The following is a 13,183-nucleotide window of genomic DNA, read 5'->3' on the forward strand; positions in this document are numbered from 1 at the left end:
TCCCCCTCTTAAGCAGATAACCCAAATTCTACCCTCTAACCCACAGCATGTCTCACCAGGGCCTGAAGCAACAGCATACAGCACTCCTTATTTCATCCACCACATTTTAGGATGCGTTTCCTTTCCCCCAAATCACATAATTACTACGTGATCCTCCAACACATCCGGTTGTCTTCCTCGTTAGTCACAGCCAGCACACAGCAGAAATTCTTCTAGCCCATAATGGTATGGCTAAAAAGTTATTTGAAGTCAGCACAGCAGAAATGTGATGAAATTTAATCAATGATATGTAGCCCATACTGTGTAATTCTGGCTAGAAAATTACTCCAGAGTTTGTCATCTTCTAATTTAACCAGCATAAGTTTTCTTTTTATTGTTGATATTGCCATAAATAACCATTAAGACTGCCATCATGATAAAATCCAAAAAGAATAACATGCTTACAATATTCTGGTCTAAAACTTGCATTTTCTTTCCCTTTCAGCCATTTATTTCTCTAATCAAATCCAACCATGGGATCTGTTACATGTTTTCTACAAAACTCAGGTACTGAAGAAGGCACAAAGTGCAATCCTCCCTTGTTAAAACCTATTTCCATTTACTCTATTTAACATATACTTCCATGTCTAACTATTTTTTCCTTCTAAGATCGCCTCTAACATCCTCCATGTGAATCTTATTATGCTCACAATTAAATATAAATAAGACACCTTGTATTGTGAAACCCTACAGCACTATTTCTGACTTACAAGATTAAAGAAAACATATAATATGGCAGACACACTGGAAATCCAATTTTTTGCAGGGTGTGGCAGTGGAAGATAAACACCCCTCTGACTTGAGCATATGAATTTTGCTCCATATCAACTGACACCACTGCCCTCACAGAGAGGAAGCTTTAATTCATAAATAAAGACAGAGAAAATATTTGCTCTTGTCTTACAATTTCTTTCCCTTTCCTACTTTTAGATGGGAGAACAAGTTCTGATACTTGTTTTGCAAGGTCTAATTCAGCTTTGTGTCTTTATCTACACTTGTTGACATTCAAGTCTACAGTTTCCATATCTACAGTGCACACAAGGTGAAGAGTCAGGTTGCACTCAAGCAGCTTTTAATTGAACTCTGATGACCAGGGTTGATCCTAATACAAAAACATCCAGACTGCAAAGCTTGAGACTGACTTTTCTAAAGAGAAAGGGCAGCAGAACCTGTTGGTGAGTGTTTTGCCCTTGCCACCAGGGAACCAGGACCTCACAGAACCCCTTCATGTCTACTTTAGTCTCCAACACACCTAAGTGTGAAGACACAAAATTCACAGCAGCACAAAATCCAGTTTTACTTATGAAGGTTTGGAAGCATGTGAAATGAGTCACAATTATTACTTTCTACACCTCAGTTTATCAGAGATCTTCCTGCTGGACCACAGAAAATTTATATCGAAAGGAAACAGGTGGTAGAAGGGAACAGAAATGGCAAATAAAAACATAAACAAAAAAAGCACAGCCCAAAAATTCCAATGGTACTTAAGTAAACAATGTGAAAGATACAGATCAGCAAATACTGCTTTCCTTGTTCCAGGTGGTGTCTTAAGATTAAATCACCCCAAAACCAAGATCCATCAGCATGGATATCAAACCTTGAACAAATCTAGCCTACAGAAGAAGGAAGGAGAGTTGGAAAAGAAACATCTTGCAACTCCTCTTCAGCTGGAAAGAACACATCACATGGCAGTAAAGGTTACTTCTTGCAGTGACAAAGGCAGCAATCACTGAGACAAATTAGATGGAAGTACATTTTAACCTATTAAAGCCTTTATCCTTTTAAGTGTCGTTTGCAGTTAGTATATTAACTCTTTCTTTAGAAACACAATTGCTGAAGTTGTTATTTAGTGTAAGAAAATGCCTTTTCCAAAAGCTTTTGCAAGACTTGGGATGGATTCCTAAGCAAGCTTTGTTCAGATGGAGAACTGTTTGTAAGAAGAATCAACTCCTATAAACTGGGTTTGTATTATCATTTTCACAGGAATAATGACCAATATTCAAGCAGTTACAGGATAGAACTAAGCTCTCAGTAGGGTATCCTCAATCTTGTTTGCTGATTGGGGAGAAGGAAATGCCTGGAGTGGCTCTTTGATAGAACTGGACTCCATATAGATAAATGTCTCTTATCCATCTGCTGCTGTTTAAGAGACACATTGCTCAGCCTTGCCTGCTCATATAAAATGTCACCATAACCTTCACATTTTGCATGGAATATAAATTTGTAAAAACCAGCGGGTCTGCGCTGAGTTCCAGAAAAATCAACACCCACTCTTTAGTCCTGGTTTTCCTCTTTGAATTTCAGCTTGTTGGTAAGGCACCCACAAAGGTCACCTTGGACAGCAATGGAGAGCAAAGGGAGCTCCTTTCTGGGCACTGTGTCCTTTCATGACTTTAAAGAGAGGTTTATCAACAGCACTGGTGCCCCCAGAGCACACAAGGTTTACACGTGGCCAGCTCCCAGCACAGCACAGCCGCCACCAGGACACACTGAGGCTGGACAGGCTCAGGACCCTGCTTGGCCAAGGTAAGTTCTGAAGGTGCCTCAATGAAGCTGAGTGTCTCCACAGGAGCTACACACACAGCTCAGTTCCCCTTCCTTCTCAGGATCCTGTGCAGAGCTGCTTTCTCTGCTTTGGCTGGTAAATAAAGTGTTGCAGCATCTCCCACTTGTATTTGAGGCTGAGTATTGTGCTGTGAACCCTGCAGCTCTCAGGCTGTGTCACATAATCACATACTTGTACACACATCTGCTCCATACCATCCCCTCACTTTTCTGTGACACTGAGCACCAAAACCAACCCAGAAACAGAAACTACTTCATGCATTACACTACTTATGAACTAAAAGTTAAGTATATTGTACCTTGGTAAGAATAATAGGTTTTTTTCCCCACAGAAGGAGCCCACTATTTCCCCCAGCAGCAGACAAAAAAGGCAGTGCTAGCACAAAGGTGAGGCAGGCAGCCAGTGCTCCCAGGCTGCAGCAGTGCCTAATGGCTTGGTTGCCTCACACATCACCTCATTCTTCATGTCACTACCAAGGTCTAACTACATAATTAGAGGTTTCCTACAATGAGTGGCAAATGCAGGTGAACTACTTTAAATGCAACCACTACAGCAGTGCTTGTAAGTGGTAAGTAGCAGGGAAGAGGAACAAAGATTAGAGAACAACTTCAACAGCAAAGGTTGCTCAGTATTTACCTAGAAATCACATGAAAACTGCTGTTGAAAACACCTGACTTGTTTGAAATTTCACCAGTTATGATAAGAAATATGACTGCAAGACTACACACAGCTGACACAATCATCCAAACTACTCTGTGAGGAGCAACAGTTTAATTATTGCCTTGTGTCTCTCTTCCCCATGCTCTCCCTCTTACTGTGCCTTCCAACACAGTAAAATTCTGAGAGGGGAAAGGCAGCATCCCCTGACACCATTCCTTTTGAGAGTGGCAGACAGTATTGCCCAAGGGATTTCTGATCAAGGATATTCTCCCAAACTAAGGCTTCTGAGAGCAGCATATGTGGTCAGCACTGACAGCACACTTGCAATCCTCCAACAGAACCAAGGAATAAAAAGCCATAACTAAAAGACATCAAATAACTTATGCATACATCAGCCACAGAGATAGCCAAGAATATAAAGCTGTATCTTCTCCAAAGAGAGCTTCTGACTGTTTATTTTAAATTAAGAAGCAAAAACCATATGGCAAAAATAAAAAAAAAAACTTCCATTATGTCCAATCAAGTGAAAAAAATTATTTGGGTTTTCTCTTAGTATTTATTGACTCTTTTTACTTGGCTTTTATTGAAAGGTCTGTGAAACAAAGTCTGGAAAAAGACTTAGTGTCTTTCTGACTTTGTGTCAAAGGTGTAAAAGCAGCTGACTGTATAAAAAAACTCAAAACCATTGATTACACAGATTTTTATTTTTTTTTAATGAAATGCATTACACTTACATGAAACAGGTTTGTAGGTTTAATAAGAGGTTTAATTTGAAATCTGAATGCTGTTCTGGGGGGAATAAAAACAACCCAAAAACCCTTTCCCAATTTATCTCAGTGACAATTTTCTAAATTAGTTAAAGATCTCCCAGTCCGGCAGTAACCTTCACAGACAAATGAGATAAATACTCATTCCTGTATCTATGTTTCTATTTGTATCAGGAGAAAAACTTATCAGGAGTATCTGAAGTACAAAACATTGTTTCTATACTTGCATTTTCACTTTGGCTAGCTCTGTAAATAACAACATGTAAATGTCAAATATCTTTGCAGGTCTTTGCAAATCGTGCCTTCACAAATAAGCCTCCTCTAAAAATAAAAGTTTCATCCCATACACATACAGAGGAACAATTTTAAGGTTCCAATTTTCATGTCTTTGAAAGGAAATCACCAAGAAATAAATTTAAAAGTTTCTGCAGTGCAAAGAGAAAGAGCACAGTCAAGAGGAAAATGCTCTTTTTTTTTTTTTTTTTTTTTGGAGAAGGGCTGATTGTTTTCATCAATGTCACAAACTGCCTGACACGTTCAAATATTTTGTTTAAAATAAACAGCGTAATGGACCATAATGGAGCACACTTTGTGCTGAATTACATAACAGAAAAGGTATGCAAGTTTAATCAACTATTACTTAGCATATTCCCTGCCTGAAGTCAGGCAGGCTCCACCACAACTCGCACATTCCTCAGCCCTGGAAATGCCCCGGGATTGCCATCACAGCCCAAATGACACTGCAGCGATGCTGTCCCCTCCCAGCCTACGGACAGCGATCGCATCTGCAGCAAAGCGACCAAAAACCACAAACAAACAACAAACCCCAAACCTCCAGCCCTGCCAGAGCGCCGCGGAGCTACTCACCATTCACGGCTGCGGGAAACTGAGCCATCATGGTCCCGACCGAGCCCCGCTAGCCCTCAGCCATCTGCAACATGAAAACATCGTGCGTTAATAATGCAGCAAGGGCAGAGCCGGGCCCCGGCCCCGCTTCCGACGGCGAACAATGCCCGGCCGGGGCTGCTCGACCACCGGCATCACACCGGGGAGGGGTGGCGGGATCTTTTCTTGGTCTTTTTTTTTTTTTTTTTTTTTTTTTTTTTTTTTTTTTTTTTTTTTTTTGTCCAGGGTATGCAGTGCAGCCCCGAGCCTCGCGGCAGTTCTTAAAGGAAAACAGTACCAACTGCTGGGAGCGATGCGCACAAACAGCCCCCGGCTGGCCGGGACGCATGGAGAGCCCCAGCACATCCCCGCCAGCGCTCCCCGGTAAATATTGTGTTTCATTTCAAAAAACTTCAGTGCTCAGCTCCGTAAGCGAAAGCTGCTGCTGAGCGAAGTGGAAAACCAATTGTTATTTAAATTTTTCCACTCCAACACTCCACGCACTATTAACAAAGAAAACACTCTTACATGATGCATTCTGAAGAAAGGGCTTGTCCCAGTAAAAATCTGTCATCAGCCAGTTTTGCAGAAACAACACAATGAAGTTATTCCTTCTCCTGAGCTACTGCATCAACACTCAAAAGCAGCACTTAAATGGGGTCTGAACAGAATTCACTTTCATAATGAATCTCAGAGTACTAAGACTTTTTTTTCTAGTGTGTATTCTTTCAAGAGTACCTCTATAAAGAATTCTTTAGAACTGCAAAATAGTCACGAATAATTATCCGAGGGAAAAGCATGAACAATTCACTGCTTTACAAATATAGAACTAAGACAATGAAGTAAGCCTGTGCTTTGGAAGAGATAATTTTACTTAAATACTGAAATTTATACATCATTATCATTGTGCTCTCTGTGGAGGAACTACAGTACAGGGTGAAGCTAGAAAAATGAAATATTTATTTTAATTAAAAGAAACATGAATCACATCTTGCTCACCTCCTTTTTAGACACCAAACCTCCTACCCACACACATACACAAAAAACCCCTTCACCTCAATACAGGCACATATTTTAATATTAAGTACAGAAATATCACAGCCCCCATACTCCCTTCCTGCAAAGAATTTCCTGCACATCTCAGCACAAAAATTACACAACTGGAAAGCACTCCAGTTCTACCTGAGGACAGGAAAGTATTTTTTGTATCTACTGCACATTTCTTCAATAAAATTAAAAATGTCTGGGATCAGTTGTTAACAATTCTTTCTCTATATGTAGCTCATATCATCATTATTATACATGAATATTTTTTTGGCTACACACACACATATACATATCTACCTAAAGAAAGTAAATGGAGTGGTTGGTGAGTCCAAATGATCTCTCATAATGACACAAGGTATCAACCACAGAAAGATGAAAAAAGGAAGCATGGACTTGTTCCAAGACATGGACCTACCAAGCAACCTACCAAGAGACACTTGAGATCTATAAAGAGCCTTCCTGAAAAGTGCTGCCAATGTTGTAAAACATTTCTACAGCACATTTCTCTGCAAAAGCTGTTCTGTCAAGGAGATCTAAAACAGAACCTGAAACCATGACACAAAGCAGGATGCTGGAGAACACCCCCAGAATCAGCAGACTTCTACTTCCATGTGACTTGTTCCAGATTTAATCTTACTGGTTAAGGGCTACATATTTGATCTTTCCTCCAACTCACTTTATTCTATTAATTTCAGGCAGCTTTTTTTTTTTTTTTTTTTTTTTTTTTAATGAGTAATCGCAAAAACATAGACTATCCCAAGTTGGAAGGGACACAAGAGGATCATTGAGTCCAACTCAGACTCCATGAAGGACACCCTAAAAGTTAAGCTGACTGTCTAAAGAGCACTGGCCAAACACTTCATGAACACCAGCTGGGGCCATGACCCCTTCCCAGGGGAGCTTCCTGTGCATGTCTGCCCCCTCTGTGGAGAACTTTTCCTTATATCCCATCTCAATGTGCTCTGATATGGCTTTAAACCATTCCCTTATGTCCTGCCACCAGAAGAGACCAGCAGTTCCCTTGCTGCTCCCACCATGAGGAAGGGGTAGTCAGCAATGTGGTCACCCCCTCAGTCTCTTCTCCAAACTGGACAAACCTCACATCCTCAGCTGTTCCTCAAAAGTCTTGCCCTCTTTGGGGCAAGACCATCCTTGTTTCCCTCCTTTGGACATATTCTGGTACTTTTATATACTTACACTGTGGGGCCAAAAACTGGACACAGTACTTGAGGGGAGGCCTCACAACACAAGTGAGATAATAATCAGACAATACAGGTCTTGATAGTAAACTGATTAACTCTTACAGCCCCAAATCTTATGATTTACTTTTAAAATACAACTCACAACTCATACAACTCACAGTTATACAGTAGCATTTTGCCTCGGTTTTGCTGAAATGGCTTGTGTAGACTGAGCTTTCAAAATCCTCCACTGCTGAGCACATGAGTGGGAGAAGTAACCCAGGCAGCTTCATGCACAGTAAATGGGGAAACCCCTTCTCCTCATTTTAATGTCCCTAGAGTCACAGCTATACCACATTTTAAAATCAATTTCAACTGAAAACTTCTGAGGACTTTGATGTCACTTTTGCTTGGTGAAGGTCATTCCTATTTATGAAGGCCCTGCATCTATGGAGGACACAAGCTGCTGGTTCATTTTCATCAGCAAAAATAATAAGCATCCCCATCCGAATTATCAGCATGGGATTTTTCAGTGTACCTGAAAATTCCCCAAGTCTGGGCTGAACCAGCCTGGTAAATCTGTGCTGAGCATTGCCATGTGGATAAACCAACATCCAAGGGGCAAAAACAGGGAACTGCCCAATGGGTCTGTACTGCGAGTACATTACAGCAGGATGATGTGATTAAATCATGATTTAGCTCTGTTGCCTCACTATTATGTCTATATGTAGACCTTGCTGTATTTTAAATAAACACTAAACTTGAAGGGAACCAAACCCTCCTATAGCAACCCTTACAAACAGAGAAAACCATGACCTTACAGAAGCAACCAAAAATCATAAATGGGACTTTTGCAGGATTTTGTATCTCACCAGCACTGGGAACACAGTCATATTCCTTTGCACAAATCCACATCATTCAGACACCAGGACTACACCAAGAACAGATACTTCTACAGTGACAGCTTCTCAATTGTACCAAGAAGTGAAAAAAGGAAGAATAAAAGTATTGCTGCAGTATAATTTCCCCTCAATTTTTTTAAAGAAAGAGGAAACAGTCCAGTAAACTTGAAATCTATGCACATTTTTCAAAACTCTGGGAAAACAATCCTTCCCAATGAATGGAGCTTGCCCTCAACAAGTATTCTGTCTTCTCCATTTTTCCAGGACATTCCAAAGGCTTGGAGATTATGCATATATCAAAGCTAAAGGCAGCTTATTTTCACAAATTGCAAATGAAGTTGCTGCAGTTACCATCTATAAAGATTACAAAGGTGTAAAAGCACCTTAAGCCTTTAGAACACAAGTGTGAACCACTTATTTTCCAAGGGGAATCAGAGCAAAATATTCTCACTTTAAGACAGATTTTTTTTTAGATAGATTCTGATAACTTTTACTCATTAATGGGGGTGAAAGCTGTACACATCCAAGGACCCTTTTTATATATACAATATCATACAGAAATGTTCACTGAAGAAAGAAAATAAGAATCAAGAAAATACTATAACCAAAGTCCCAACCAGGTGCTATGGATGAAATTATAGACATTGCCACCTGAGCATTTCACAGAAAGCTTTTTCTGCAAAATGCTCTAGAAGCTGTGCCTGGTGAACTCAGTCAACAGTTGTAAGAAACCATGGCAGACAGTATGAAATCCATGGTGTAACAACAGGATCAAACATCCTTACAAACACTGTAGATGACATTAAGTTCTGCTGCCATTTAGGGTGAAAACAGGAAAACTTGGATCTCACATTTGAACAGCAAGTTCTTGTAAACAAGCCATCTGACTAGCCCAAATCTTTAAAGCACTAATTGTTTTCACAAACTGACCTGCCAGACTGCAACTTTTGTTCCCTCACTCAGTGTTCATTATAGTTGATAAAAGTGGAGAAAAGAAATGAGGAGATTGCAAGAAGCAGGGGGCATGTCAGGACCATGCTGAAAGCATTAGAAAACATTAGAGCTGGGCAGACTGCAGGAGAAAGGAAAAAAGCTTTTTGTTTTCCCTATCATAGGCATATTGCCATTTTATAAAGGGCAGCCTTACCACAATCTTTCTTAATATTTATACTTGAATCAATTTTTTTTTCCCAAAACATTTCTCAGAAGAACCACAGCCACATAGCTTTAGTAGGAATGAAGGTCTGGTACACCAGGCTCTGTCTGGAAGAAAGCAAATCCCATGGAAGCAGCATGTGTGGTCACACTATTACACTTCCTTCTCTCTGTGGCAGGAGGAAGATATATTGCAGAATTTTGCTGCAAGAGCCAACTAGCAAGGACAGAGACTGCAGCACTAGTTACCTGATTTACTCTTTGCAACACCTGTAGATCTGGACAACACAAAGACAACTCATTATATTTGCAAAGCAGTGACACTGTAATAGCCCATGTAGTTGTTTGCTACTTTTTTTGGACTACTCTCTTAAAAATTAGAGAATAAGAAGCATTAGTAAGGCATTATGAAGCAGCACAGACTGTAACTTCTCTTTGTCTTTTTGTTCAAGACCTACTGGTATGAGAGTTTACTGATAAAAAACAAAAAAAGAAAAACATCTCAACATTGTGGCAGGCCAAGCATTTATCTCCTTTATACAGTACAGTTATACACAGCCACATGGCCTTTTCAAAATGCACTGTGGCCAGCTTACAAAGTCCACCCACTCTGATAACAGATGAATGACATCAGTGACAAAACGGAGGAGTTGACTGTGGGTAGCACATTGCTGGCTCTTCCTGCTCCCCCTGCTACTGGAGATAACAGTACTGAGAGCCTCAGTTAATATTTTGATATTAAAAAAAAAAAAAAAAAAGAGGCATTAAACATTTTGCTTCTTAACCCTATGGTATGAAACCCCTTCCTTGCTCATTGTGAAAAAGAAACTTCGCTCCTCTACCCAACAGTGAGCGCGTCCAGAGGGGGCAACGAGGCTGGTGAGAGGCTGGGAACACGAACCCTGTGAGGAATGGCTGAGGGAGCTGGGGGTGTTCAGCCTGGAGAAAAGGAGACTCAGGGGTGACCTTACCACTCTCTACAACTTCCTGAAGGGTGGCTGTGGTCAGGTGGGGGTTGGTCTCTTTCTCCAGGCAGCAAATGACAGGACCAGAGGACACAGTCCCAAGCTGCACCAAGGGAAATATAAGTTGGATATTAGAGAAAAGTTTTTTATGGAAGAGTGACAAAGTTCTGGAATGGTCTGCCTAGGGAGGTGGTGGAGTCACTATCCCTGGAAATATTTAAAAAAAGACTGGATGTGGCACTGGGTGCCATGGCTTAGTTGAAGTCCTAGGGCTGAGTTGGACTCTATGATCCTGAAGGTCTCTTCCAACCCAGTGATTCCGTGATCCAGACAGAACACAAAAAGTATTTTTCTGACAAATACCTTTCTGCCCACCTTGCTTGACTAACATGCTTTCTGAACTTACTGACCATCCAAAATACAAAGATCTCTCTTTCTGTTCAGAAAACAGAATTGTGTGGTCACTATTGCTGGGCTTACTCTGTTTCTTACACAGCTGCTCTGCTGTGAAAGCACCCATTCAAAGTATCAAGACACAGTTCAGCTCTCTCCTCTGTTTCTGGAGATTAAAACTGATCTTTCCTTCCTCCTTTCTAGGAGAAGATTTCTCCCATTTTATTTTTAATTCTCTGCATTAAGGCAGAGACCTGCAGGTCCCTCTCTGTCTGTCCCTCCAGCTTCAAACCTTCTTTGCAAGGAAGAAATTGTTCTGAGGGAGAGAATGAGAATTCTTCTTCAGGAAGCTCACTATTTAATTCCCTGGCCCTTCTCCCAGGAGACATAAACTTCCTCAGGAAGAGATGGGAATTGAACCCAGCTCTGTCACACCCTAGCAGAATACATTCACTCACCTGATCCCAGACAGACATCACCACCTCTGCTCACTTTGCTTAGAAAGGAAATGAAAAAAACCCCAAGAAGTAGAAAGTAGACTATTTATAAGATTTTTTTTTTTAAGGCTCTGAGCTTCTACCTCCAAGAAGCAACTCTAGGCTGCATAATGTAACCTTTCCAGAGAGCTGAGTGAGATATGCTTGCTCCTCAAGGGGTGGTAACTTAAAATACTCTTGTGGTTTTTTGGTTTTTTTTTAATGCTTCCTACTTTCCAATTCACATGACTCCACACTCCATATGCCTTTTTTTTAGATTCTGTTTTAAAACACATCACTTCTCACATGTAATATTTTGTGAGCTTTGTGCAAGCACCCTTAATTGCTGTTTGGTGAGGTCCACACACCTTGAAACTTGCAGTTCTCCATTTCACACTGTAACTCCTAATTTATGTCAAAGTGGACTTGGGCAAGACGAAAGTATTTGATGAGTTGTCTTCTTTTCATTGTTTTCTTACTTCAACCATGAATGGAAACATGAGAGCATAAGCCTAGTTTTAAGCTTATTCATTTAAACTCTTGCCACCCTAGAAGAACATTTTGAGCCCACTCCTGTCCTTCCATCAGAAGCACAAGCAAAATGCTAACAGAGGAAAAAAACTAACAGAAGAATTCTTAACGTTATTTTCTTCTTATGATAGAAGAGATGCTGCTTAACTTGGTGCTCATTTTTCAGACACAGATAACAGTGCAAAATATACAGAACATCTAATGGGCTGCTATAGCAAAGCATGAAACCAAAGATACATGAACACTCTCCTGCGCTCAGCAGAGAACAATCTTTGAGTATCTGTAAGACTAATGAAAGTAAAACATTCAGTGAGACTGGATTTACAGTTTAGGTATCTGCTTTCAAGCTGGACAGGTGCACAAAACCATCAGGTTTGACTTCTCAAAATTGAATGAGATGACAAGCAGAGAGGAGAAAGGCCACAAGAAGCCTCTAAAGCACAGAAATGGTGTTTATCTCTGATGAATCAAAAAACAGGGAAACCTCGTGGGAGAAGAAGCAAAGATTAGCATATGGCAGTCAAAACAGGAAAAAATAACTAGGTAGGAGTATTTTAGTTGGATAATGGATGGGTAAAAATGGATTCCCCAAAGTGACACTGAAAAGTGTGGGTGTAATGGAGATTCCCCCCCAGCACAGGGACTCTGGGACCAGCACACTGGTTCTGAGCTGGACCCAGGACACAGGCAGTGTGACACAGCATCTCCCACCTGCCCCAGCTGAAGACTCCTGCCTGACCCCACTCCCATCCACAAGTCACATCCACGTTCATACTATCAAGAACAGCGTTTCAAATCATCCAGCTGAAATGTGGTCTCTTAAACCTTTAGCACAGAGCTCTAGAGCACACAGTAATAATGCTTTGAGTATCAAATTGAATTTCATGATCTTAGGGAATCAATTATCTATCACCCATGTTAAACAAACTTCTCAATATCATGTAAAAGGAGCAAATATATCTCAGTTAGAAAGACACGTGTCCTACCTTAAAGTCATAAGAAAGTTTTAGCTTTTGATTAGTACAATTCTTGACCTTTGAAAGATAAGACCAAAGCATCATTTGAATGTGCTCTGATTTTTTGATACATTTATTAGTATAGCCATAATAGGTAATTTTTTTTCACATTCCGATTGTAATATTTTTAGAAACAAAGAAAAGTTAACTCCCATTTCCTGTTCTTCCCTTACTTCATGTGTATGCTGTTGAATCACTAACTGCAGCTACTGCTCATGACTGATGCCACAGCATTTCACAAGCTCCACTTGCATCAGCCTTGAACATTTTCACTAGTAGAGCCAGCTCAGAATTATTATCTGCTACTTCTAAAGCAGCAACATCCTGTATCAAAGTGTCTCAAAGTCAAACTGGCTGCTCTCAGAATCACTGTTCCAAGGAAGCTGTGACTTTTCTGGATCAACCATGCCTTTTCAACTATCTGTAACTGCCAAAATGTTTAAAAATAGTTCTCAGGTACTTGTCCTCTATTAGGTAATTCCAATGCTTTGTGCTGTTACTGTCATCATGTTACATCATTTGAATTTCATGTGTTGTTCTGAAAATAAGAGTTACACAACACTGTCCTCACCTATATATTAATGTTCAATCAATTTTTTT

General features: G+C 40.4%; 1 protein-coding gene across 5 annotated transcripts in view; it reads right to left on the reverse strand.

Moving 5' to 3' along the window:
• The window catches only part of ITSN2 (intersectin 2), an 80,440-nt gene that overhangs the window by 62,489 nt on the left and 4,768 nt on the right, over positions 1-13,183 (reverse strand). For 4 of the 5 annotated variants that reach the window (XM_059842981.1, XM_059842982.1, XM_059842983.1 and 1 more), the window contains exon 2: positions 4,900-4,963. In XM_059842981.1, the coding sequence (XP_059698964.1) occupies positions 4,900-4,930 (31 nt within the window). In that variant the 5' untranslated portion in view covers positions 4,931-4,963. Of the gene's footprint in view, positions 1-4,899; positions 4,964-10,173; positions 10,193-13,183 lie in introns of those variants that run through there. The other variant, XM_059842984.1, reaches the window with a different exon arrangement.

The sequence above is a fragment of the Haemorhous mexicanus genome, chromosome 3, assembly GCF_027477595.1.
Source record: "Haemorhous mexicanus isolate bHaeMex1 chromosome 3, bHaeMex1.pri, whole genome shotgun sequence".
In the NCBI taxonomy this organism is placed as follows: Eukaryota; Metazoa; Chordata; class Aves; order Passeriformes; family Fringillidae; genus Haemorhous; species Haemorhous mexicanus.